Raw genomic sequence first — 26381 nt, forward strand, 5'->3', positions numbered from 1 at the left:
TCTGCATGTTATGGTGTGATCATAATTCAGATGTGCTGGTGAGCCCTACCTAAACTGAATGTATTTTTAATCAATAAGCCTTTTCAAAACAACAGATTGAAGAATAAATAAAGTAAGAAAGATATTTTTGGTGGCTGTAGGGATAAGAGATGAGGTTGTGAGAGTTTTTTTGGGGGAAATCCAGGCACGGGTGAAGGAAAACGTGGCATGAAAATTGGAATATCTGAGGAACCAGAGAAGAATCTGAAGGAGGAGAAAGCCACCAGAAGGAGCATGGCAGTGATGAAGGAAATTCTCCGATCCAGAAATCTCTTGCTTGTTGTCCTCATTCCACTTCTGCTGCTTCCTCTGCCACTCATATACCCCAGCAGTGTAAGTACATTTTAATTTTCTTTTTAACAAATCTCTGAGTGCAGCAGATAGTCCTTCTGATTAAGTTTGCAGCGTGCAAAAAGAAAGACAAAGATGTCAAGAAGCACAGATCTTAGAAAAATCAAAGACTCACATTTGAAGGACTGTGAGGGTCACTGAGAAATCATCACTAAGAGCTAGAGCTACCTGGAGTTGTGTCACAAGCAGAGCTGAAGAGTCAGGTGAAGCTAGAAAAGCACTGCTTTAAAGCAGAAGTGTTGGATCTCTTTCTAAAATAATATTGTGTGGAAGGGGGAACAGAACAAACACATCCATGAAATTTTCTTTAAGGAGAGGTCTTCAAAAGGTATGCTTATTGACTCTTTAGTTTTTTAGTTATGAGTGTCTATGGAGGGACTTTCAATTTAGTGTGGGTTTATAAAGACAGCAGCTCAGGTGTGGCAGGAGCTGGGGCTGGAGCATGGCACTGGCTGCTCCAGGGCAGGTGTTCTGCTGGAACACTGCTGGAACTCTGCTGGAGCTCTGACACTGTCATACACAGCAATGCAAAGGAGGAAGATCCTCTGCTTAACACACAGACCAGGGAAAGGAGTGAGTGCAGCTGTGTTCCTGACACTGGCATGGCATTGGATGCTCCAGGGCAGGTGTAGGTACCTCTGCTGGAACACTGCTGGAACTCTGCTGGAACTCTGACACTGTCATACACAGCAATGCAAAGGAGGAAGATCCTCTGCTTAACACACAGACCAGGGAAAGGAGTGAGTGCAGCTGTGTTCCTGACACTGCTTTGGAGATACTGAATGCCTTGACCACACGGTAAAGTCCTCTCTTTGCACCTCTCTGCAGTTTTAACCCATAAAATAGCAATGTTTTTCTGCCTTAGACAGGTGGTGATATTTAACTTATCAAAATCTGCAATGTATGAAAAATCTGTAGCTTGTCCTTGCCCACAGACCTAGACATAAATCTGTCCCAAAAGTGCAGCAATATCCATTCCATCTTCTATGCTGCTGAAGATTCATTCTTCCTTAAAGTATCGGGGGATTTATTAATACTAGTACGTTACCCAATAGAAATGCAAAGGATTAGAAATTGCATAGCTAATTTCAAAAACAAAACAGTAACATTTTGTTTGGAAAATAAATCAGAATTCATAGAAAGGAAATGTTCCTGCACCACTGAACTGCATGTTGCACTTTGAGTTTTCCTGCTTTGAACTTCAATATATCTTGGCTGATCTCTTGCAGTGCTTTTTCATCTCTTTTATCTCAAGAGAGGGAATGAATAACAGACAATTGTGCTCTTCAGGGAACAGAAAGACTCGCCCTTTCACAGAGGCTTGTTCTACAGAGGGGTTTAATCTCCCCTGATGTCACTGGAAGGGTGACATGAAAAGAGATGCTCCCTGGCATGCTCAGCCAAGTGGATTGTAAAGCACCTTATTTCTGCTGAAGCAGGAGTTCACTGACAGGATTGCTACAAGAATTGCTGTTGTGCAGTACAAGCTCCTCTGCACTGTTACTCTGCACCTCGTGGTGCTGCTTTCCTGCAAAGTGACGTGAAAATCCATCCAGTGGAGATTTACATCCACTTTGTATATATGTGAGGGATCACAGAGGGTAAAGTACAGCTGACAACCTGACCAAGAGCTGGACAAATGTTTATAGTGCTATTAAGAAAACATCTACATCATTTAAACTCAGCTGGCAGTAAAGTGCTTTTGTGTAGATCTTACTTTGTTACGACCCATTGACTATGATTACTTTTTAAATATGAAGATTAAATCTGATGCCTGCTCACATGCTTGTATTTTTACAATTATATTCATTTTTTTTGTCTTTTTTATAGAGATTGAAATTACCAGGTCATTTATATTTGCATTTTTGCATTGAATCAGCTTGCAATTTCTTTGATGACACCAGCACATCTCTGGAAACATCAAAAGAGCATACATGTGTAGTGGCAGGAGAGATCAAAATGAGCACAAGGACTCAGAATTGTTGGTAGATGCTACTAATGGGAATAAAGTCCACAGCTTCTTTTATATTATTTTGTGAAAACAAATGGTTGAGTGAAGAATGAATTTGAGAAAATTTGCTCAAATTCTTTTTCCCTTTCTGGAGTTATGACTGAGCTTGTGCCATGTGTTTTGACATACATAAATGCCTTTCAGGTCAAAAAAAAGTGTGTGCTTTGCAACCTGAGGATTTTTTCATTCTGTCCTTATTTCCTTCATTGTTTACAGTGACATGTGAGCATTTTTACTTCTTTTTTGTAATCCTTATCCACTTTTTTTTTTTTTCCTTTGGTCATAAAGCCAGAGATACCACAAGGCATGCCATGCCTCACGATTTCAGTCAGGTGGAGACTGTGTGATCAGTGTTTCTGTGGCCACACTGCACCCAGTCAAGGACATTTGAATGACTCCTGAAAGTCACCTGTTGGCAGAGCTGTGAGAATGTAGTATCAGGGGATGTTGGCATCTTGATATGCCAAATCAGCAGAATGGACCCTAAACAGAGGACAGGCTCTGGAGAGTCACAGTTGACACATTTTCATTTACCTTTGGTTTTATTTACACAAACTGAAGGATGAAATTTCAGCATGATCCCATAAAATCAAAGAAGTTATTCCAGAAGCTGGACTACCTCTTTACAGAGCTTAACCATACGTCTGCATGCAAGATATGCAATGGGCAAATAAGTGGGCAAATTTCTAACATAGAATTTATTCTTCCTTTTAATCATGCTGAGATCCTTGGATATTTTACTTACAGAAGTTTTATACATGACCCTTAGTTTTAGCCATGCCTTCCTTTCAGCTCTTCTTTTAACCTAAGGGACTGACTGAAGACAGATAATTAGATGATAGTTCCTCCAACCATCACATGTTTTCCTATTCCCTGCTTCAAGCTCTGAGGTGGGTTTAACAGAATTTTTCAGCTGTAAAACAACAAGTGAGGAAACAGTTAAAGTTACACTGCCACTGCTTCAGTGTAATACTTAGTAGCTCTGGTAAACATTAATTACATATATAAACTCTGTTCAATTAAATAGAAGAGATTAATATGGTTTCTCTTGGAAACCAACTGAGAAAATAAATAAAGTTGCCAGACAAGCCGATTAAGTTTTTAGTGGAGATTAGCAAGCTTGGCTTTCCCAGTACTTGCTTACAGTTCTGTACCATTTAAAAATGCAATTTATTTGGGGTTTTTCTTTTGTAAAATGATTACAGCCTCATGTATAGGAAACACAAAGATTTAGTGCCCATCCCAGTAAGGTATTGGTAGAGATGCAAATTCCCTCTGTCCTATTCCATTTTCACTACCAGCCTACTTATTTTGCCACACACAGAGTAATAAAAAATTACATAATTGCTCAAAGAAATTAGAGAAAAGTACATTTTTGGAGTGAGAAAATGGTTTGGATAGCCCTTGGATCTTACATCTGGACTGCTCTAAAATAAAAAATCATTGATTCTTCTTTAATTAGAAGTTATTTTTCTCCTCAGACAACTGCTGTATCTGATACAGAGCCCATGCAAACATTAGCAGAAGCTAATGAGTTAAAAATTAAAAATGTGTTGGAGTCACTAGGTCACAAAAAAAGGCCCCATGCTCTGCTTTCTGTGGAATATTAACCTTGAGGTATAATGTAGTTAAACACGACTGAACAGCAAGTTGGCTAATTCAGAGCTAAATTTCACCCTACCACTGAAGACATTTTCCCCAATATCCAACATAAATCTACCCTGGCTGTGTTGAATTATAATCATTAATGTTACACTATTCTGAAACAGGACTCGGTGCAAGATCTAGCAGCTAATTTAAATCCAAGCTTCTGAGTAACTTTGGCTACAATTCTTGCACAAGTAAAAGAAATAATACATGTGAATCTCTCTTAACTTCATCTCTGGACTGTGTTATGCCTGTTGTTACTATAAGCTGTACTGCAAAAAAAGAGATGAACATCTAAGTGTGGCTTTTTTAGAGGTAATGTAAAAATTACATCTATAAAGATGAATTTAAATACAAACTTTTGATTGATTCCATTGAACCCACATCCCTGTATAATTTCACTAGCCTTTACCACCTTGTTCACAAAACTGATTGAAAACAATGAAATGTAAAACATGCTCTTTGATTTGCACAAGGATCTGAGAGAATTGTTTCTGAGACCTCTTGAAAGCTGCTTTATTTAGAGGTCATCCAGCCAGGATGGATGTATAACATATAAAATTATATTTTAGGAGACTCAAGTAACATTTGTGAACAGAGAATTTTCTAAACAATAGCCATTTGTGAGCTGTGACTCCATATGGCTTGATAAGTTCATATGGAATATCTGGTGCATAATGAAGAACAGATAAATTTATAGCTGGAGTAAATCAGTGCAGACATACTAACTGCCATAGAACAGCAGGTTAAGGCAAGTGCAGGACTTGGCTTCAAATTTGAGAAAGGGAGAGAAAAGGAAAAACCTTTTCTTGAGGATAGTTCCTGTAATTATCACCAGCAGACATCCCCGGGTCTCTAAGCACAGAAACTACTGCTAAGCATAAGAAACTGAGCATAAGGAGAAATCCAATGAGAGCCATAAATAAAGACATTTCTAAAGAAATGGACCAGAACACTTCCATTCACTGGGCTGTTTTTCTGTAAGAATATTCAGCAGATAGCACTTTTCTCTATCATATCCCGGCTCCCCATGACTGCTCACCATGATACCCTCATGCCTTTTTCAACCAGAGCCTTAGACAGCAGCAAATTTGTTTGATTAGCTCCATTCACCCATTGCCTCCAATCCCACAGGCCTGTGGTCTTCTTCCAAAGGTCTGTAGAAATTACCTGAGCAAATAAAATCAGCTAACAAATGTGTTTGCACATTGCTTTTAAAAACCTCAACAAACTGAAAAACAACAAAAAACTCCAACCCAAGTTTCCAGAACATTTCCCAAAATAACTACAGGGCAGTTTTATGGCAAATATGAATGCTCTCATCTGGTCCTGAAAACTAACATTTCCTGTCTTTGTCCAGGACTGAAGAGAAAAATATGTTGACATAACAGGTCAATGGGTCTAATCTGAGGAGTCATGATTGAATTCTTGGTAAATACTGGATTATGGAAATAAAATGAATTTGCAAATGCACTTGAAGCCATTATTTTACTGATAAATGGGCTTATCACAATACTTTTCCTTGGATTATGTGTGAAAACTTCCATTAGCATCATCTTCTGACACTCTCCTTTCAGAAGGTAGCCAAGATTTCGCACCCAAACAGCTGCACCTTTGGAGGTCCCAATGCAGTCTTTTTTGGGTTTTTTTTTTTTTAAACCCAGGCACCTACAGTCTGAGGAGTCCTATGGGTGAGTTCCCAGGGCTCCCCACAGCATGTGGTGGGGCAGTGACACTCATCCTCTGTGCTTGTCCCTGCAGGAAGCCTCGTGTGCCTACGTGCTCATCGTGACTGCTGTGTACTGGGTCTCTGAAGCAGTGCCTCTTGGGGCAGCAGCCTTGGTTCCTGCTTTCCTGTACCCTCTCTTTGGGGTCATGAAGTCCAGCGAGGTCAGACCGTTGTGTGCTTTTATCATTTAATGTCCTTGGTCTCAGCTAATTATCTGAACGAGGCTGATCTTAGTGCAGCAGCAAAGACTTGGAGGTATGGGAGGCAGAAGTGTATATTCTGTAATGTGTAACTGGGTCCCACCAGCCCCTTCTTCATCTGAAGACAGATATAGGATGTGAGATATGAGATAGGCTACAATAGCCAGGAGAGGTGTCCATCCTTTCAGCTCCTGCATCACCAACAATTACCAACACCTATTGCACCAAAGGATCCCGCCTCTGCCCTCCTCAAATCCATGTGAACAGCACCCACAGGATACGCTGTCAAGTTTCCTTCCAATTTTATTTATTTATTGTGGACACATATAAGGCAAGAGGCTACATATGCTAAAACAAATTACCGTTTACTGGAAAAAACTAGATAATTTTGTTACCCAGGTGAATATCTAGCCTTTTTTCAAAGCTGTAACCTACTGCTGCACTGTAGCCATGAGTTCTCAGGCAAAGGAGAAGCTGTACGGAAAAGTCTCTATGATCAATCCTGAATTTGCTTACTTGAGGTTTTTTTGAATGTTAATTTGTTTCAATATATGCCAAGAATTTCTTTTATTTTCTCTGCTACTTTTTTCCCCTGCCTTTTTCTATCTCTTTTTGGGGGTAAAGGGACAGCACTTTTGATTTAAGGATGAGTAATGCAGATAAGAATGCAGAGGAATATGTGGCAAACATAAAAGTGTTTGATTTCTCTCACAATCTAGCACTGGGAATATCCATAAATGGATAGAAACAAGCATGAGCCGAGAGTTTAATGACTGCTTATTCCCCCGAGTTTTGCAATAAAATGAGATACATTTTCATACCAACACAATTCAGTATTTTCACAATCTTTTTTTCCTAACATAAAGGTAAAGTAGTTGGGCATTTTCATTAAAAATTTGGCACCACATTGGAGAAGGAAATTTAATGTCAGCCTGAGAGAAATTCAATGCAATAGCAAATAAAGTGACAGTAAGACTACTGCAAAGAATGTATTATTTGCTTTAGGAACAGAAATAAGTCCCTGCATTCAAAAATAAACAACTCAGAAGCATTATTTCCAGTCTGCTGTTCTGGATTGACTCTTGCCTAGAAAATTACTACTATTTAAGCTACAAATTACTCACAGGGGCTTAAGTGCATGAACCAGTGTGTCATATATATGTATGTGGGTATTAATGAGACTATTAGCATTCACTTATTTCTCCAAAATGGCTTTGAAAGGAATAAAGGAGAAAAAAACCCAGATTCTTCATGCTGCTGGTTTGATTGATTTCCTTCATTCACCTCATTATTTTTTGAAAAGGTAGAAGGAAAATAAAGAAAGTTAATGAGAAAGAAACCAGTGGAAGAAAGCCAAAAAGGTGATATTTAAAAGTTCTGGACACAATTATGATGGCCGAGTCTATTTAGTTACCATAGGGATTTATTAAAGAAATAAGTGTCAGTGAATATATAACTTGTTGCAAATTTCACAAAATAACATTATTGTCATTCTTGCATTTTATGGAGGAGCATCAGTATAACTGAGGACAATGGAAAAAATTATTGTTTCCTCTGATCTTAATAATTTTAAAATGCTGGCACCTACATTTCATTAAATAACTGGTTTTGAACTGAAGAAATGACTTTTTTTTTTAAATATTCCAGCAACAGCCTAGGAAGGATTGCATCGAAATGAAATGAAAAATTTTGCTAGACACCAAGCATCTCTTTGTAATTCTTATTTTCTCCCATTTTGTTTGTTTTTACGGAATTATGTGTGTATGTTTGAGTAAGAATTTTATGGTTTGCTTAATTTGTCATTTTTGCCGTTGCTTCACAGAATATCTTCTCATATTTTAGCAAGATCCACATCCACAATTCCTGCTTTGGAGGTGGTGTCTAAATATTTTCCTGAGCCAGTGATGGTTTTTGCTCATTGTCTTTAAATTAAAGTTCTCATTCTTGAAACTTTTCCCTCTTTTCCTTATAAAATGGAAATGGATTTCCAAGGTGACAAGTTTTGATGCAGGATTTGTGGTTCACTGCAGCAATACACCAACCCTTTTTTATTGCTCTCAAAGAGCAAGTCCCAAAGGACTTTTATTCTGATGCAGGAAGTCCCAAGGATGCCACGTTTTTCCCAAAAGCTGAACAAGACAGAATAAGTATAGGCAAGATAGACAACAATACCTCCAGAATGAAAAAGCAGATGAAGCACGTGAATAAGCTGCCTTCAGTGCTCTTTTGTCTGTGCTTGTTTCCATCTGAGCCTAGCTGAGTATGAATGACTCACTGCAGGCACTGAACATCCTGCTTGCAAATATAACATTTCTCTTGATCTCTTCAAAACTCAGAAGCCTATAAACAATAGAAGATAGAGCTTTATTTGTAAGCACAACAAGAGAGAGCTTAAAGAGAATATTTTGATTTATGAATTCTTTGTTTTCTCCAGCTCCCTGTCATTCTTACTTGAGGGAGCAAAAATGCACTATGCTATATTTCTTCTCATTCAGCATGCTTCCTGTGTAGGGTATTTACTGCTTTTTTACCTGGCTGCTTCTCCCTGGCCCTTAATGCAGGTGGCTGCTGAATATTTCAAGAACACAACTTTGCTCCTCATGGGTGTGATTTGTGTGGCAGCTTCTGTAGAAAAGTGGAATCTCCACAAGCGAATTGCCCTGCGCATGGTGATGATGGCTGGAGCCAAGCCAGGCATGTGAGTGAACCTTTGGCTTTGGGGTAGTCTGAGGCTGAGAGCAGCAGCTTGAAACCACTCTGATCTTCCCATCCATGGGCAAAATCTGCCTTGGTTTGGGACATTTTTCATACCCATCTTTCAGACTTTGACAGCTTACAAATCTTCCCCTCCTTTTTCTGCCACCTCCGACTTCCCATGTTTCCCGGTTCTGCACTCCAGGTTGCTCCTTTGCTTTATGTGCTGCACCACGGTGCTCTCCATGTGGCTCTCCAACACCTCCACCACAGCCATGGTGATGCCAATTGTGGAGGCAGTGCTCCAGGAGCTGGTGAATGCTGAGGAGGAGTGTGAGGTCATCACGACTGCAGGCAGCACCATTGCTGAAGAAAACAAGCCAATAGGTATTTGTCAGTATTGGCATTCACTCTTTTCTCATTTGTTTGTCAATGACCAGACTTGTTTATACATATTATTGAAATTCTATCGAGGTCAGATCTGTCTGACTTACATTGCTAAAACCGCTGATATGTACTCTTCCTTTTCGTATTCTGATATTCCCTTCAAAAAATGAAAGGAAATTTTAGAAGAGATGGAAGAATAGGAGTTGGGAAACTTTATACTGAATCAGGGCGTCTGCTGTAGCTGTGTGTCATAAACTCTTGGTCGCAGGATTTTACCGAATTGGAAGGAAACCTTCGGGAATAAAGTCCAGGAAATTTAGAGGTTTTCTCTTGACAATCTCATAATAAAAAATTTATAAGAGCTCTAAGGTTCATTTTGTTCATTCCTTCCCAGAAGAAGAAGGCTTAGGAAGAAAAGAATCTCTCTTTTCTCTCACTTTACAGTTTCCAGGCTGAAAATTATTTCATCCAATCTTGTCTATTACATGTATGTATCATAGTCTTTTAGTTGCCAGATGCACGTGATCAGTGCAATGCAAAATAATAAAATGCCGCATCAAGAGAACACCTGAGAGTGTTTGGACACGCTTTTGTTAGCAGCAGCTCCTCCAGGTGCAGAGGTGTGAGCCAGGGGCTCAGCTCAGTTCTTACCCCAAGGGCTGCTCTCTGTTCCTCTGTTGCAGGTCTCGGTGAAAAGCACGGCCAAGCTTCACTGGAGCTTATCTTCATCAATGAGGAGTAAGAATGAACCCTGTACACCAGGACTGGACATTTGAGCCCTACACAGGTTGCAATGAGATGAACCCAGGAGTAGAGCCAGGAAGGGCAAGCAAAACCTTACAAGTGAATGTGTCACATGTGACTGACAAGGAAGGCTTACATGATAAATGGGATAAATGCAATGGTCTGGATCTCAGTAAAATTTTGCAGTATTCATTTATTTCTTAAAACTATGGATATTTTAGGGAGAAGGAAAATATTTCAAGGGATTTGAAAGCTCTTTTGAAATCTGAGTTTGTGCTGTGTAAGAAAGTGCTGTCCACAGGTTTTTATTCTGTTCCCCTGAAGGAACAGTGATGAAGAGGATCCAATTACAGCACAGGCTGCCCACAGGACATATCCAGAGGGACATCACTTACAGAGCATTCCTGAAGAAAGTCTGAACTGCCTGCATTCAAGAGAGATGAGAGTGGAGGGCAGGGGGACGTGGGGGGAGGGAGAACCCACAAAAAAACACCCCTCCTCCCCTACAAAATTTGAAGAAGATTTCTTTAAATATAGACTAATTTCTTCAGAGATTTGAAACACCAGTAGTTTATATTTGGGGAAGAATCTAGTGGGGGAAAGGTATATCAAGTAAAGGAATAATTTCTTTGTCAAATTATCTATTCAAGACATCAAGGCATACAAGACAGTATACAAAGCTAATGTTCCAAAAATTTATTATAGGCCAATACTGAGGAGCATCTTATGAAGTGCAGGAATGAAATTGCACAGTCCTTTTTTGAGCTCCTTCTGTATTGTTTGCAACTGCTCAAAATAAAAGAGAAACAAGTTTATTTAAGTTTATTATACACAGTTTTATTATAAACCGGTTGATGACTTTAAGTTAACTGGCAAGATTTAAATAGTTTTCTCATTAGTCTAGAGACTATTTGGTTTCTCCAATATTCCCTCTGTTATCTCTTTTTATCCCAGCCATATTTTCTATGCAATATAGAATCAAATCCTCAGGTCGGCATTGTGCCATTAATCCCTTTAACCCCTATCAAAGAGTATATGTGGGATATTTCAAACAGAACTATTATTAAAATAGGATTACTTGAAAAAGAGCTTTGAATTCGGCAGGAAAAGTAGTACATCTTCTGGAAATAAGTTCAATGGATTGTTTGCATGATCCACATGCCACACAGGGCAGGTTTTAGGGAAGGCCTAAATGTGGTACAGGTAGGTACTCAGAAATGGCATTGGAAAAGTTGGCAGAGGAAGAACTTGACTAGAAGAGACAGCAATGGTGCTGGATTGCCTGGTGATTCGCTCCACAGAGAATGAAGTCCTGTCCTAGAATGCATTAAATACTACCAAGAAAATAATTTTTTCTTGCATGGAGGTAGAACTCCACTGTTACGCAGCTAGAGATTGAGCTATGAAATATAATAATGACTTACTTTTTGGCCAAGAGCCCACATAAGAGGTTCTAGTAAGTGGTATTCAGCATTTTAGTAGACACTAGTTCTCCTGCAGATGTTGCCCCTCCCACCCATGATGTGTGCTTCTTGCAGAAGCTGGATGAACAGGCTTTTTTAAAGCATATTTTCCTTTCTTTGTTTTTAGTGCTACTACTACAGACTTCAGCTCCTTGATGCACTCAAAGGTATTGTCATAGGTGGAATCTTCTGTGTTATGCTGTCTCCTAGTGCAGGAACCAGCAGAGCAAAATGCACGCAGCTCTGAAAAAAACTGCTGATCCCTTTATTTCAAATGTATGGTGGTTGTTGGGAGAAATTAGGTATTGCAGAATGTCCTGCTTTGTGTTTAACCTGTCAGCCTGCTTGCACAAATCAATTGGGGAACATTAGCTCCATAACAGCAGCAACAGAAGTACAAAACAATAGATGTCTGTTGTACTCCTTGCTGGAGATCCTGAGATCCAGTCAGAGAACTTACAATTCCATATGGTTTCCAGCAAATTCAGATATGATCTTTTGTTGTTCCGGTATTGCCAACTTCTGAAGCTGAGAATTCTCAAGTTGCTGCAGCAGCCTGTACATATCACAAAATCACAGGCTCAAGGGACCTGTTAGTGTCTACAACATGACAGAGCAAGACCTAATCTCAGCATAATTTGACTTTAAAATCACTTTAAAATAAAATTTAAAAAAAAAAAAAGCAGGAGGTTTAAACTTTTTTTCCCCAATGTAAAATTGACAGCTGATATTAGTGGGTTGGATTTTCTTGTAGTTTTGGAGCCTTTTTTAATTTTTCCTTGTTTGTCCCCAAAGCCTGCCAGCCAGTACCTTTACAAAGCATCCCAAATTCACAAGTGCCCCTAGGAAAACAAGAAAGGCTAATCCAAAGGTATTTTCCTCCTTGCAGAGTATGAATGGTGTGCACATGATAGCCAACCCTATTGGAACAATGAATTCTACAAGCAATGGGCAGCACCTACCTCAGGTAAGGAAATGTTAGACTGGGGGTGAGGCAAAAGACAGATGTGACTATCACCTGCTCCCTACTGTTTCATATTTGTTCCTTGAAAGGAATCATTCTCCATTGTCTCAGCTCAGCCACAGCTTGGTCCTTTGCCAGTTGTTGCACACAGCAGAGGTGTGTTCAGAAAACCCTTCCCCAATGGCTGGGACAATTCATTTAGCTTTACATCCACTAATGTGATCATGAGTTTCCTTTATTATTTGACTGTAATAGCCACTTTGTTTCTGCAAAGCCTCATTGGAAAATAGCCTAACTCAAAAATAACAACCCCTGGCACAGAAAACCCTACTCAGAATGAAAAAAGCAGACCATTAATCTGTTCAGCCACTTTGTTAGGTACTCTTAACGTCCACTTCCTTTTTGTCTTCCAAAATATCCAGCCTCAAAATCCTCCATTAAATCAATTCATTCCAGAATTTCTACTACTCTCGAGGGGATCCAAGAAGAGATTGCTGTTTGGATGACAATTTTGTAGTGTCCTAACGGCATAAGTTTATGTCCATGAAAGAAGAGGCTAAAATCAACACAAGAATTTGCATTCACAGTTCAAAAATAAATCAAAATAAAAATTGGTAAATGTAACAAATCTTTCTGAACCACTTGCTATCTTTTTCCTCATTCTTAAATTACAGGTTGCATGAGAACTGCCTTGAGGTACTGTACATTTTTTCCCAGTATAAGGACTTCATCTACCAACACAGACATTTCCTGTGACTGATGTGAAAGCTTCTTTTGGAGCAAAGTTTTCTGGCATCTTTTCCTTCTATATTCCCATTGCACAGCCTTTTGCATTCCATTTTGAGATTCCCCAGCACTCCATTCCTAATTAGAGGCCCTGAGCTGGTTTAAGTGTGAAAAGTTCACCAAGCATTTGTGTGGTGGCTGCTCTAAGCCTCAAGGATTATGGATTCCTTCTGCTCAATGCTGGCATCCCGTCCCTGCAGCCCTCAAAGGCTTTTGGTATCCCACTGATATTCCAGCGAGACCTGGAGCTGGCCCAGACCTTAGCCAGAAGTCTGATTACTGCTTATCCTACATTTTTGTCACAGACCAAGCCATTTTAGGCCCTGGGACAAGTTTCCACAACTGATCCCAGTTAATCCCTGTAAAGAAAAATCTGACCTTTCTTGCACAAACCTGTTGCTTCTCTGGGCCCCGTATCACTCTGGCATTAGAGCAAGCTGGGCTGCTGTTCTGATCACCTTCTTTGCTTGTGAATATGTCCCCTCACAGGCTCAGATCCTGGTCCTGCCCCCCGAGCCCTCAGACCTCGGGCTGAGCAGCAGGTATCGGTACCAGAGCAGGCATGACCACATGGTCTGCAAATGCCTCTCGCTGAGCATCTCCTACGCTGCAACCATCGGGGGGCTGACCACCATCATAGGCACCTCCACCAGCCTCATCTTCCTCGAGCACTTCAACAAGTAAGTGGCACTGGGATTTGGTGAGAATCATTATCATCCTTGTGGGTCATTTCCCACCTCAAGGAGCCCTAGGAAGAACACTCTCCATGAAGGAAAATTTACTTCTTTCTCAACTGTAATGTTATTACCAATGGTTAATGTTTGAAGGTTACTACATGCCCATGTCTTTCTCTTACGCAAAGTAAACACTCCTCAGTGTGGGAGCATTGAAGTTTCTCCAGCAACTTCTTTTGGTTTGACATAGTGATTATCATGAAGGCATCAGGCACTCTAGAAAAGTAAACACTAAAGCTATGAAGATAGAGCAAAGAAAAAAAATACAAAAGAAATGTCATAAAAACAGCTGCTCAACATGTAGTGCAAAAAAATCCAGACAACCAACGTAGATATGTGGCCTTATGCATTTGCTTCAGAGAAGATGAGAAACTGCTCTCTGATCACCAAAGTATTTCCTTTATCACAGGCCCAGGGTTCTCAAAGACATGAATGTTTCAATGTCAGAAACATGAATGTTTTTCTGTCAGGAGACTGGTGGCACTTCTCAAGCTCAGAAACACATTCAAGCTCAGATCTGATTCTGACCATCTTCTGCTACCACTACTGCCTTGATATCTCTCATTTCTCTCTCTTAAATGATGGTAGCACAGAAGACTAAGTTCAGAAGTCATGCTTAATCCAAGGATTTGGATTTTACAGAATTTTCCAAGATCTTGCTTTTATGACAACTGCACCAAATGCACACATCCAACATCTTTGTCAGAGTAGAGCAGAATGTAGTATTTTAGTATCAATATTTGTGTGGCCCATAAGAAAACACAGAAAGAGGTTCTGGGTGAAAACATTCTGAAGACTGCCAGCCCTAAAAGGGGCTTTAATATAAACCACAGGTAGGGATGGAGTTTCACTTCAGGTATCTCCAAGTCTTTTTGAAGCTGTCCAGACAATCTAGACCATCTGGTGTTAAAGGTTTGGAGAGCTACACTGTTTGTCTGTTGGTTTCACTCTGCACAGGTAATGCAGCTGTTTGCAAATGCAAACTGATGGAATTTTTCTCTCACCCCATGACAGATAAATATGCCCACAGATGTGTTTGCAACTACATCTGTTGGAGGTCCCTGTCCCTGTACTGTTCTAACTTCTCATGAATCCTCTTTTTTAATTTACAGCCAGTACCCAAAAGCTGAAGTGGTGAATTTTGGAACCTGGTTTCTGTTCAGTTTCCCCATCTCCCTCATCATGTTGGTGCTGACTTGGTTCTGGCTGCACTGGCTGTTCTTGGGCTGCAAGTGAGTGAAAGTTGTTCAAGATATACAGATTGCAAAAGCAGGGCATCTGCAGCTCCTCTCAAACGTTCTCATAAGGAAGTTTTGACTGGCAAATGACAAAATTTAAGGCACAATTTCCTTCTTCTTGCCAGAACAATTACCAGGGGAAATCTCACTGTTTAGCTGCCCTGAATAGACAGTAGTGTAGAGTATTGCTGCTTGAGATTGAAGTGCCCAGGTATTGCTGATGGAAATCCATACTAAGCATTCAACTGGTTTGGGGTTTTTTTCACTCTTATGACAATGAAGATTCCCTTGTAGACCAAATATCTTGTTATAAGTCCTTTTGGAAAAGCACAGTTTAAAAGATTAATAGAAAAAAACTGCAAGTAAACAAGTTACTTTTCAGATCTGCCTCCAGTTCAATTAAATTAACATAAAACCAATCAAAACTAAAGGTAAATAGACTCCATATATATTTCCCTTTAAGGTGGAAGGGACTCACAGCCCAAGAGACAAATACATTTAATACCAGTCCCTAAGGCCCAAAATAAGAAAAAGTTTCAGTCTTCTAGTCCATTTGTACCACATATTGTCTTTACAAAGTTAATGAAAACTGCCAAATGTGTGCATTTAGAATGACTTTGTTAATCTGCATTGAATTGTGATGCAGACACATTTACTCTGAATTAAATTTGCTTAATTTGATTTAGTTCACTCTTAAAAGTAAACTGAATTGAAATCATTACTTCACCCAGGACAATGAATAAATTGATAATGAGTTCTGCTTGCTGCTGACCTTGACTAGATTTGAAGAAGTAATTTAGAGGTGAATGGCTCCATGCCCCTCTCAGTCAGTCTCTGAGTCTTACCATTCCAAATTAAAAGGCTAATATAAATTCCCTCTGCCACACTTTTTTTAATCTTGAGAAAAACAGGTACTAACATGACCCTCAATTAATTTGGTTTGGAAAAAAATTGAAATTCCACGTTGCATCCAAGACTTCATGCTGATTAATGTTGTTCTAAATAATACCAGAGACTAAAGCATTATTGACTTTTTGAGAAGTACTAGTTGATTCCAAGGCTCCTTAATCTCTTACTTCTATTCACTGCACTTCATTAAAGAACATATTATGTTGGGAACTGGGCTTCAATTCTCTGCCTTCACATCCTCCTGAGCCTGGAAACACTTGGAATATGTTGAAACAGCTGCCTAATGCTTCTGCATAAATGTTTAATAAATTCCTGTAATGTTATTTTCCTAGGAAGCCCTGTGCCATCAATCTGTTATTGCTTGGTTTAGCTGGAATAGTATTTCAGATTTTAAGGCCCTAGACCAGGTCAAGGGTGAAAGAGAATGGACTCATCAAAGGATCATTGCCAGCAAAGAAGAGCTAAGGGTGGAAGTTACTACAGAACTGCCCCTTATAAACCATATAGCTCATCCCTTCCAGCCTGGAGGGCTCTTCCAGCCTCATCCCTCCCTACTGGTAGATCTAACAGCAAGATTTGCAAGGAAATTTAAAATATCTATAGATAAAGAGCAACTCTAAGCGAGCTAAAAAAACGTGTTACATATTTGCCCATGTGAAATGCAACCCCTGGTTAAGTCCTTCTGTTGGCCAGGCAGGGCCTGTCTAGGTCTTGAGCAATGTGAATTCCTTTGTGAGTCTGGTCTTAAGCAGATACACTGAGGGAGATTGCAGTCCATGGTTTGGCCAGTGCTACAGCTTGGGTGCCTAGTGAGGTACCCAATGAGATATTGAAATAGCAGGAACCATAAAAGCACCTATTATCACCTTAAAAGTTGTGCTGCCTGAGTCACTGCTGCTGCGTCTTATAGCCTGGCTTAGATCCTGTTACACCTCTGTGTGACAGAGAGTACAGCTGGAGTGAAAAAGGAGGAATCTGTGGCTCAAAACACAGCTAGGTAACACTTCTGGAAAGAAGAACAGGAGAGGGTTAAAGTGAGCTTGAAAGCATCTTAATTTCAATTAAGAATGTCCATGCTTTCTTACAGAATGAAGGAAAACTGAATAAACTATGGGATTCACTTAACATCCATACAAGTGTATAGGAGGCTCAATATATCTAAAATATCTATAGATGAAGAGCAACTCTAAGTGAGCTAAAAAAACGTGTTACATATTTGCCCATGTGAAATGCAACCCCTGGTTAAGTCCTTCTGTTGGCCAGGCAGGGCCTGTCTAGGTCTTGAGCAATGTGAATTCCTTTGTGAGTCTGGTCTTAAGCAGATACACTGAGGGAGATTGCAGTCCATGGTTTGGCCAGTGCTACAGCTTGGGTGCCTAGTGAGGTACCCAATGAGATATTGAAATAGCAGGAACCATAAAAGCACCTATTATCACCTTAAAGAGCTATAAAAGTTGTGCTGCCATGGTGCCTGAGTCACTGCTGCTGCGTCTTATAGCCTGGCTTAGATCCTGTTACACCTCTGTGTGACAGAGAGTACAGCTGGAGTGAAAAAGGAGGAATCTGTGGCTCAAAACACAGCTAGGTAACACTTCTGGAAAGAAGAACAGGAGAGGGTTAAAGTGAGCTTGAAAGCATCTTAATTTCAATTAAGAATGTCCATGCTTTCTTACAGAATGAAGGAAAACTGAATAAACTATGGGATTCACTTAACATCCATACAAGTGTATAGGAGGCTCAATATATCAATCTAGGAAACATGTTTTCATGCTCCTGGCAGAAGTACAGGCATTTTTCACCTGGACAAAACACCAGGCTGACTCCCCTGGCCACTGTGGTGCTTTTCTGGCTGCGCCTGATTTATAAATAAATGTTACTGTGACAGTATGAGCAGAAGCAGACAGATCATGGCAGCTAATGGGATCCCAAGCACAGCTTTCCCTCATTATGAATCCTGAATATTCAAAGCAAATATGGTCTCAAAAGCCAGAGCAGACCCCAAATATGTTGGATAACCCTGATCCAGGAAAGCATAGTTAGCCCATGAAACATTTCTATTGATAGCTGACCTCTGTCACAATCTCTCCATGTGATGACAGACACTAGCTGTAGCTTTGGGAGGTTTCTGGCAGCTCTTTGAGGGAGCCTACGTTGAGGGAGCCCAGCCATGGCTCAAGATGGCTCAGTGATACCAATCAGTACAAGTCAGAGCACCCTGGGGACCTTCCAACTATGTCTAGAATTGAATATTACAAGAACTTGAAACCAGATTAATGAAATAGCACACGCAGTATTTTCCTTTCCTGTTGCCATCACGCCTTGCTTCAGTCACATCTTCTCCCAACAGTCCCTGATACCAGAATTTTCAGTCTATCCCATTGCTGGGGGTTTTTTAAATTACTTTTTCCCCCCCTCATTATGCCCTTGCCTAATTTTATTGTGCTATCTCAGTTTTAAAGAGACTTGTTCTGTGAGCAAGAAGAAGAAGACCAAACGGGAAGAAATGTCAGAGAGAAGAATTCAAGAGGAATACAAGAAACTGGGAAATGTTAGGTAAACCAGACTTGCCTTCCTTGGGAATTTGTCTCTCATTGTCTCCTACTGCCCTCCATGTTGCCTTGGGCTCATGTAGTTTATTCTAAAACTCTCAGCTCTCTTTCCTCCTCTCCAGTATAGAAATAGAACAAAATGCAAAAATGAACTAAAATCAAAGACTTTGTTACAAGCATGTGTGCTAACATGCAACTCATTTATTTCTGAGGAAAAAGGGAAAATAAAGGAAAGATTTGAGTTTATTGCAGCTTTGTCTTTGAACCCTAAAGGACCCCTTATCCTAATTCAGAATCATACTTATTTTAGTGGATATAAGTTCAAAAAAGGCTTTTTCCCATGCCATGGGTTGTCCAGCTTTCCCAGTTGCCCATGCTATTTATGCACTATGGCAAGAAAATCTTGAAAAGATTATTTGGCAACATTTTCATTTTCAAAAGGGCTGATATGGCACAGAATTCCTTCTTCACAAAATATTTTTGTGCTGTTTGACTGAAATATTGACAGATCAACTGCCTGAATACAATAAGCTCTGAAAATAAACTGTTGTTCAAGCTGTGCCTAAAAATGAAATCACTCTTAATTTAAATCTATGCTAAATTAAAAATCCTCAAGCCACCTCAAGTATCCTGAAGTCACCTTGTTTGCACCGTCTGTGCTAATTTGTCATTTGCTCTTAGGCTTTCTATCCTTCTAAAAAATGCAAGAGAATGTGTTTACAGTGGAATGCTAATATGAACCTCACCTTGTTAACACATTTAATCAGATAATAATGCAAATATAAAACAAGCATTTAGAAATATTTTCCTTCAGGTCTTGCCCATGAATGATAGCATTGCAAATACAGATGGATATTTTTAGCCTATTTCTTACTGGATTTAGATGGTTCCCAGCTGGGAGCCAAATCTAGAATTCTTTAAATCAAACTAATCTTCCTTGCTATTTTTCATATGCTTTTTATCCTTTTTTGAAGTCAGTTTCTACTTTTTTACTTCTTCTGGAACTTGCTCTTGAGTTTTCAGACAGACTTTGGAATTACTTCCTTGCTTTCTCTGTTTTTTATTTCTAGCTATCCCGAGATGGTGACTGGATTCTTCTTCATCCTGATGACCTTGCTTTGGTTCACTCGTGAGCCTGGCTTTGTACCAGGATGGTCATCTTTTTTTGAGAAGTGAGTAAAATCCCCATAACTACTGCACAGGAATACAACTTTGCTTCTTATGACTTTCTACAACAATTTTTTCCCACTTAGACATCATCAGACACATTTAACAAGGCAGTGAAAAATGGAGTCTTTATTCAAAAATTAGGATTTTTTTTTCTTAAATTATATTTTTTTGTACAGTGAAAAATTCCATTCTTTCTCAGTATTTAAAGTGAATTAAGTAGAGAAAGTAAATTAAACCATTACAAATGTAAAAGAATAGGAGGGTCAGATTTTGAGCTTAAAACATTTTAGAACATTCATAAAGAAGTTTTCACTAGAATATATTGCAGTGATAATTGAAATTAAAATTTTTGACAAAGTGTTTTATCAAGAAATTGTCCATTCAATTAAATATTGCTGAGAATGGTGACTAAAGCAAATAATTTTTCTTTTATTTTAAATAATATTGAAACAAATTATATTAAAGCTTACTATAACACACTTTGCACATCAAAGAATAAGTGATTTGAATGTAAGTTTTCTTTATACTGCCACTATATAAAATTACTTTAAGTTTTCATTCAAATTTTGACAGAAAAACAATTTCTAATACTGTGATTTTCTGATGATCACTGGAGTTTGGTACTCTTCAGAATATTTTTACAGAAAGAGTTTTAAACATTTAATTTAAAATCAATCTACAGTTAATTTCTAAATGATCATCTGGGTTTGGCTTTTGCCTAGAATGTGTTTACTGTTTCTTACACTACAGTAAACACACTATTTTTTGTACCTCAATGTTAATAGATTTGTAAACCAAAAGGGATTTTTTTTCAATCAGAATATTTAAAATTGTTGAGCTGTGATTGAAGTTGCCTACCAGAGTCAGTTTAATAAATGGAAAAAATCCAATTTGTACTCTTGATATGCAGGCATATTTTTCTAGTAGGCTGTTAGTATGACTTCAGATGAGGGAATACAACTGTACCTGCAGAAATGTGCTTGGAGCTATGTACCTGGTTTGGCAATGTTTCTCTTAATGTTTTTTATGAAAGCATTGCTATTTATTTCTTAGGAAAGGTTACCGGACTGACGCCACTGTCTCTGTATTTCTTGGGTTTCTCCTTTTCTTGATTCCAGCAAAAAAGCCGTGTTTTGGAAAAAGAAGAAAAGGTGAGGAGAATGCAGTAAGAAAGAGAACTGGTACATTTTTCAATGTCAAGTTGTTTGGTTTTTGCGGGTTTTTTGGCTGTAAAAATTCCAAGAAGATACTTTTATGTTGGAAAGTCAAGGTTCATCTTCTCCTCTGATACCAGCCCATCCTACATCAGATCCCTTTTTCCTTTGCCATAATTCATATTGTCTCATCCAGAGGATGACAAACAGGTCTTGAATCTGAGACTGCCACCTCTTCTGTGCTAGCAGAGTAATTAGACTTTAGGACTGAGGACTGAGCTTTAGGAAAGGTTTAGATGGAGTTCTATATTAAAAAACTATAATGCAAAATCAGCTCAAGATAAACCCCAGTAAAAAATTAGTCATCACTTATACAGTGGAAATCACTGTAATATCTTAAGATAAATATTAAAGACGTCATAGAGTGCCAGACAATGTTCCAATTTTGTGCAATGCTTCTCTCACAGTCTTCTTGATAATGAGATTATTTCACATTTGTGTTTGGGTAGCAATCAGTGGTTTGATCAGTTTGCTGCACCAGTCTTTCAGCAGTGCTGTATGACAGTAGAATTGTCTGCACAGTCTTATGTAAAGATTATAAATATATAGAAACATATATTTTTATGCTGTCATATTTTGTACAGGTTTTAGGAAAATATGACACTCCTCCTTTTAGAAAATACTCGGACCCTAAAAAAACCCTAATGTCCTCAGATGAAATCTAGGGGCCTAAATGTCCTTTATCAAGCATCATGGCCTACTTCATAGCCTTTCTTTGATAACATAATCCCATTGTAACACCACCTCTGTGGTCTACAGATATATGCTCATGCATATCACAACACAGTACACAGTCCCTCAAAAAGCTGTAACATGAGAACACAGGGGTTTACAAGTATTTACATTAACAGAGCAGCCAAGGGAAAGTCAGGATGTTTGGAATTAATACACTGCATTTTGTGAGGCCAGGCTATCCAGAGAAACAGGTTATGCCTCTTTGCCTCTCCCTCAGGTAGTCCCATGCATCTTCAATAATTTCTATTCTTGTCAAAAATGTGAAAGTCTTTGCAAAAAGGGCAGTAAATACTGGTCATACACTTTATTTCATATAGGCGATGGTGAAAAGTCAACAGAAATTAACACACTGGAGCCCATCATTACCTGGAAGGACTTTCAGAGGACCATGCCCTGGGAGATTGTAGTGTTGGTTGGAGGAGGTTATGCCTTAGCAGCTGGATGTAAGGTACTGGTGTAGATTTTTTTTTAATCCTCCTTCCTAAACATATTATTGACCTTTTATTCCTTTGTATGCTCCCCAATTTGGATTTATGATGTGGATACTTTAAATTTTGTACATAATGCAGTAGGCAGCACTCCCTGCACTCAATATATGTCTTTCTTACTATTTATTAAACACTGCAGTGAAATCTAGTTTATTGAGCAAAAGGAAATGCAGAAAGCATTGTCCTGAACTTTGTTTATTTGCTGGTGGGATTCTCTGATGTAAACTGCCACAGAAAGAAGAATCTGTTTGACAAACATACCACATATTTAGTAACTCTTGTGCTTCTGTCCTTTCCCCAGACCTCTGGCCTCTCTACATGGATTGGACGTCAAATGCTCTCCCTGAGTAGCCTTCCCTCCTGGGCTGTAACTCTGCTGGCTTGCATTTTGGTGTCCATGGTAACAGAATTTGTTAGTAATCCAGCAACCATAACCATCTTTCTGCCTATTTTATGCAGTATGGTGAGTTAAAATAGTGATATTTTCAGTCTGTTTTTTCCTCACAGGCTTGTGGGAATTTTCAGGATGTCAGGGTCTTGGCACTTTGTCCACATGAAACCCAGCCTCAGTTCCCAAGCTACTGTTCTGTAGTCTTGAAACTAGGAACGAAAACATAATTGGGCAGCCAAAAGCATATTTTAGCATCATGGAATTTATAAGAAAAGGTGACTATGGAATTAACAAGTTAGGTGAATTTCACATGAAGCATGAGATGCTTTTGTCAATGTTACTTTAAATGTGCTGTTCACTACTTAGTAGTCACCTGCTCCCTACTTGTGAGAAAAGATTGGAGTGCTGAATTTTATTTCAGATTTAGAAGTGTTCAAGGGGTTGATCTGGTAAAACATACTGTATTCCACCATGGAAAGCAGAGATGTTTGTAAGAGTCAGAAAAAAAATGAGGATGCTATTGACAAAGGTAGAAGAAAGACAGAGTAATTTAATTTTATATTGGAATAGCAGTTACAGAAAATTTCCTTTTTTTTTTTTTTTTTTTTTTTTAATCATCTTTCCCTATTATAACTATTTTATGGGATTGTCCCAAAGCACATGAGAACAGTTCTGAGTTAATATTAAGATGTGGTCAGATCACAATATGTAATTGTGTTTCTGTGGCTTAGGAGTTCAGATATGCTTCTGCTCCATGCAGAAAGAGATTCTCCTGAAAAATATTTAGAGCAGTAATCTACTTGTAGTGTGAACTGCCATCTTAAGGCAGACTCTTTTCAGATTGCAAAAGTAACCTGGAGACACTTCCCTCCCCAAAATGATAGTAGCCTTGTTTATCCTTCCCTTTCCCTCTCATATAAAACTCGGCCAAAGCAATGAAAATGGAAAATTTTATCACCACTGAAAACTGCATCTTTAGCACACTGTAAAAAATATTTCATCATCTCTGCCTTCTCACCATGCAAATTGGATCATGAACACCTGGTTCTCTTAACTAGTATTCAGGAGGACATCACATAATGGTCTCAACATATTCAGCAACTGGAAGAAGCAAGTTCTTTGTGTTAACCTGTTGTGACTTCTCATGGATGAAGAGTGAAGCAGCAGTCAGTGTTAAGGTCCACAAGACACAAAACAGAATGACACAGAGAACAAGTGAGAGAAAGCAGCTCAAAATTATGGCATTGCTCTAAAAAATCCAACCAACCAAAAAATACTTTCATGCTTAAGTTTAGAAAATAGGCAGGTGTGATTCAGCAGAGAGGGCCCTTTCATACTCATTGCCAGCTGTGACTTTTATTGATCAGGTGAAACACCTCTCTCCCTCTGTTCTTCCAGTCAGAAACCCTGCTTATCAACCCTTTATACACCCTGATTCCTGTCACCATGTGCATCTCATTTGCGGTGATGCTGCCCGTGGGTAACCCTCCAAATGCCATTGTCTTCAGTTATGGGCACTGCCAGATCAAAGATATGGTGAGTCTTGGCACTGGGTACATCCTCCCATGCTTCATGCAACTCCAGCATGTAATCCCACATCAAGATGATGATGATGATGATAATAATAATAATAATAATAATAGCACTGATGCAATAATTACTATATTGCTGCTAATATTAAGTAGTGATGTCTGAACTGCTCTTACACAATAGAGCTCTCTGATTAAGAGCAACAACAGATCTGCTGTAGGATGCATACACTTCTTATCTGTATTTTTTTAATAAATGTAATGGTCCAAAGAGCTTTAGGAGTATACAATCCTTTTGCTCTGACCTACTAAAACAAGCACAAGAGAGCATAAGAAATTAGATTTATCACGTAGCTCCACAGCAAGTCATGTATCACTCTGTTATGTGGTTTAACTCCCCATTCTGATTATCTGATTGAGAAGTCCAAGTGACAAACTAAGCAGTTCACAATGAATTGCATCGATCTCTAACCTGAATATTCATTCCCGAATACTCCAACATATACCCTGACATATACGCTCTCATTTATGCTTTTTTTTTCCTCTAGAAATCACTATACACAAATTATCACACTCTATACGAGTCAGTATAAATACCACTGCTTTTTTTTTTTTCTCTTTTTTCCCCCCTATGTTAACTGGTTTCATTAAGTTGCTCTGATGCATTTTGCTTTTGCAGGTGAAAGCTGGCCTGGGTGTAAATCTGATTGGCCTGGCTGTTGTCATGGTGGCCATTAACACGTGGGGAATTAGGCTCTTCCAGCTGAACACCTTTCCAGAATGGGCAGCAGTCAGCAACATCACAAGCCAAACGTAATCTTCAATTAAAAAAAGAGCAAAAGTGCAAGGCCAAAGCAAGCTGGGACAAAATATTGAACCTTCATTTCACATATGAAAGAAGGAAGCTTGAATCAGGATCTGCTGTAAAACTGAAGAAAATCCACTGGGAGGTCTTCTGCAACAGCTTTTCAGTTCTGAAAATCAGCGTGAGTTAAAAGGAGAGATTAGGTTTGCTCTATTGTTGCTTTCTCTGGGATACCATAACTCCTCCAAAATTCACTCCTCCAAGTTATTTCCCTGTAGCTTTTTCATGCCTTAGAGCAGTTAGGTAGGACTTGTATGCAGGACTCCAGTGGCAGAAGACAAGTACACATACACTGCTGTACTCAGCAGCAGCAGATTCAGTCCTACTATTGACTCCTACACTGAATGTAGGGTGAGCCTTACTCCCAAACCCAGAGGAGTTTTATAAGCCTACTTCTTTTGAAGCCAAATTATTCTTGTTTTTTTGAGATGACTCATCATTGTTTTGCAAACACCATTTTTCCACCTAACTTACATGACCTGGACAGAAATCCAGCTACCAACTACCAGTACAGTGCTTCAAAGGGATAATAGAAACCTCCAGAGAGGAAGGACAAATCTCCTTGCAAGGAGAATATGGAGTTTTTTTTCACACAGCACTAATAAATAAATTTCCAGTATTACAGTACTTGCAGTCTCAGCTTTGGAAGGAAGAGTTTCAGAAACAGAACGTTTTGTTCAAGACCTTCTCCATCATTACCGCAGTGGGAGTTCTTTCAGCAGGGGAAGCTGTGACCAGCAAAACCATATCAGGCAAACAACCCCTATCACTCTCCTGTCTCTTTGGCTGCTGTTTAATTATGCACTGATGATTCCCTGCCTGAGAAAGTCTCATTCCTGATGGCACTCAGTGCTGCTCCAGTAAGAAGGGAGAGGGCTGAAGTGGAGTGGTGCTGGTGTATCTCCCCATCCTGTGCATTCACTTGAATCTCACACCCCCTGCTCTCTAGCAGCCCAGAGAGCAGGAACTTCAAATGTAGGAAACTGTGGCATAAAATAAATAACTATCAAGCTAAAAGGCCAATCTCTTTATCTCTTATCAATAAACTGAATGCCCTGCTTTCCTCACTGGATCTCTGTGACACTCATTAATGTGATTACATTCTCATGTATTATGTCTAGTTTTTAATAATTTCTTTAATGTCAATACATTTAAACTGTATATTAGAATGATTGACTCTCATATAATCACACATACACTTTAATGAATTTTTATGCTTTCCACTTTTAATCTAGGCTCTCTTGATGTGAATGTATTCTGCAAAAATAAAATGTCAATAAAATAAATTATTCACTACTGCACATTCTGGTGCTCCATGAGCATACAAATTGGATATATTTCACCCATAACCCAGCAAAACCTTAGAGAAGCAGTGTTGAGACAGCAGCAGGTTTTGGTTTACTGCTTCTGTCAAAACATAGGGATCCCACAAACCCATCTTGGAAACAAACAGGTACAATAAAAGGTCTCGTGCTGGCAGAAGGGAGAAATATGGGAAAAAACCAAAAAGCATGCCTTAGCCCTTGTTCCAAAAGCAGGAAACT

At 39.1% G+C, this 26381-nt stretch overlaps 1 protein-coding gene across 1 annotated transcript; it reads left to right on the forward strand.

Moving 5' to 3' along the window:
• The first annotated feature begins 273 nt into the window (after positions 1 to 273).
• Positions 274 to 25294, forward strand: SLC13A4 (solute carrier family 13 member 4). The gene is made up of 16 exons (XM_041398735.1): positions 274 to 372; positions 5810 to 5938; positions 8539 to 8675; positions 8877 to 9058; positions 9742 to 9796; positions 11393 to 11432; positions 12155 to 12232; positions 13505 to 13695; positions 14862 to 14981; positions 18348 to 18449; positions 19516 to 19617; positions 20669 to 20766; positions 21882 to 22012; positions 22354 to 22515; positions 23842 to 23979; positions 24652 to 25294. The coding sequence occupies exons 1-16, from the start codon at positions 274 to 276 to the stop codon at positions 24787 to 24789; spliced, it is 1902 nt and encodes a 633-aa protein (XP_041254669.1). The 3' UTR covers positions 24790 to 25294.
• Positions 25295 to 26381: the final 1087 nt, after the last annotated feature.

This window comes from Onychostruthus taczanowskii, unplaced genomic scaffold, assembly GCF_017590055.1.
Source record: "Onychostruthus taczanowskii isolate IOZ18803 unplaced genomic scaffold, ASM1759005v1 scaffold15, whole genome shotgun sequence".
Classification (NCBI taxonomy): Eukaryota; Metazoa; Chordata; class Aves; order Passeriformes; family Passeridae; genus Onychostruthus; species Onychostruthus taczanowskii.

What these genes read in the sequence shown, in the direction of transcription:
- SLC13A4 (XM_041398735.1), top strand. Translation starts at nt 274, where the DNA reads ATGGCAGTGATGAAGGAAATTCTCCGATCCAGAAATCTCTTGCTTGTT. An exon ending in GCTGGAGCCAAGCCAGGCAT is followed by an intron (nt 8,676 to 8,876) that starts GTGAGTGAACCT and finishes TCTGCACTCCAG; the next exon opens with GTTGCTCCTTTGCTTTATGT. An exon ending in TGGCTGTTCTTGGGCTGCAA is followed by an intron (nt 14,982 to 18,347) that starts GTGAGTGAAAGT and finishes GTGCTATCTCAG; the next exon opens with TTTTAAAGAGACTTGTTCTG.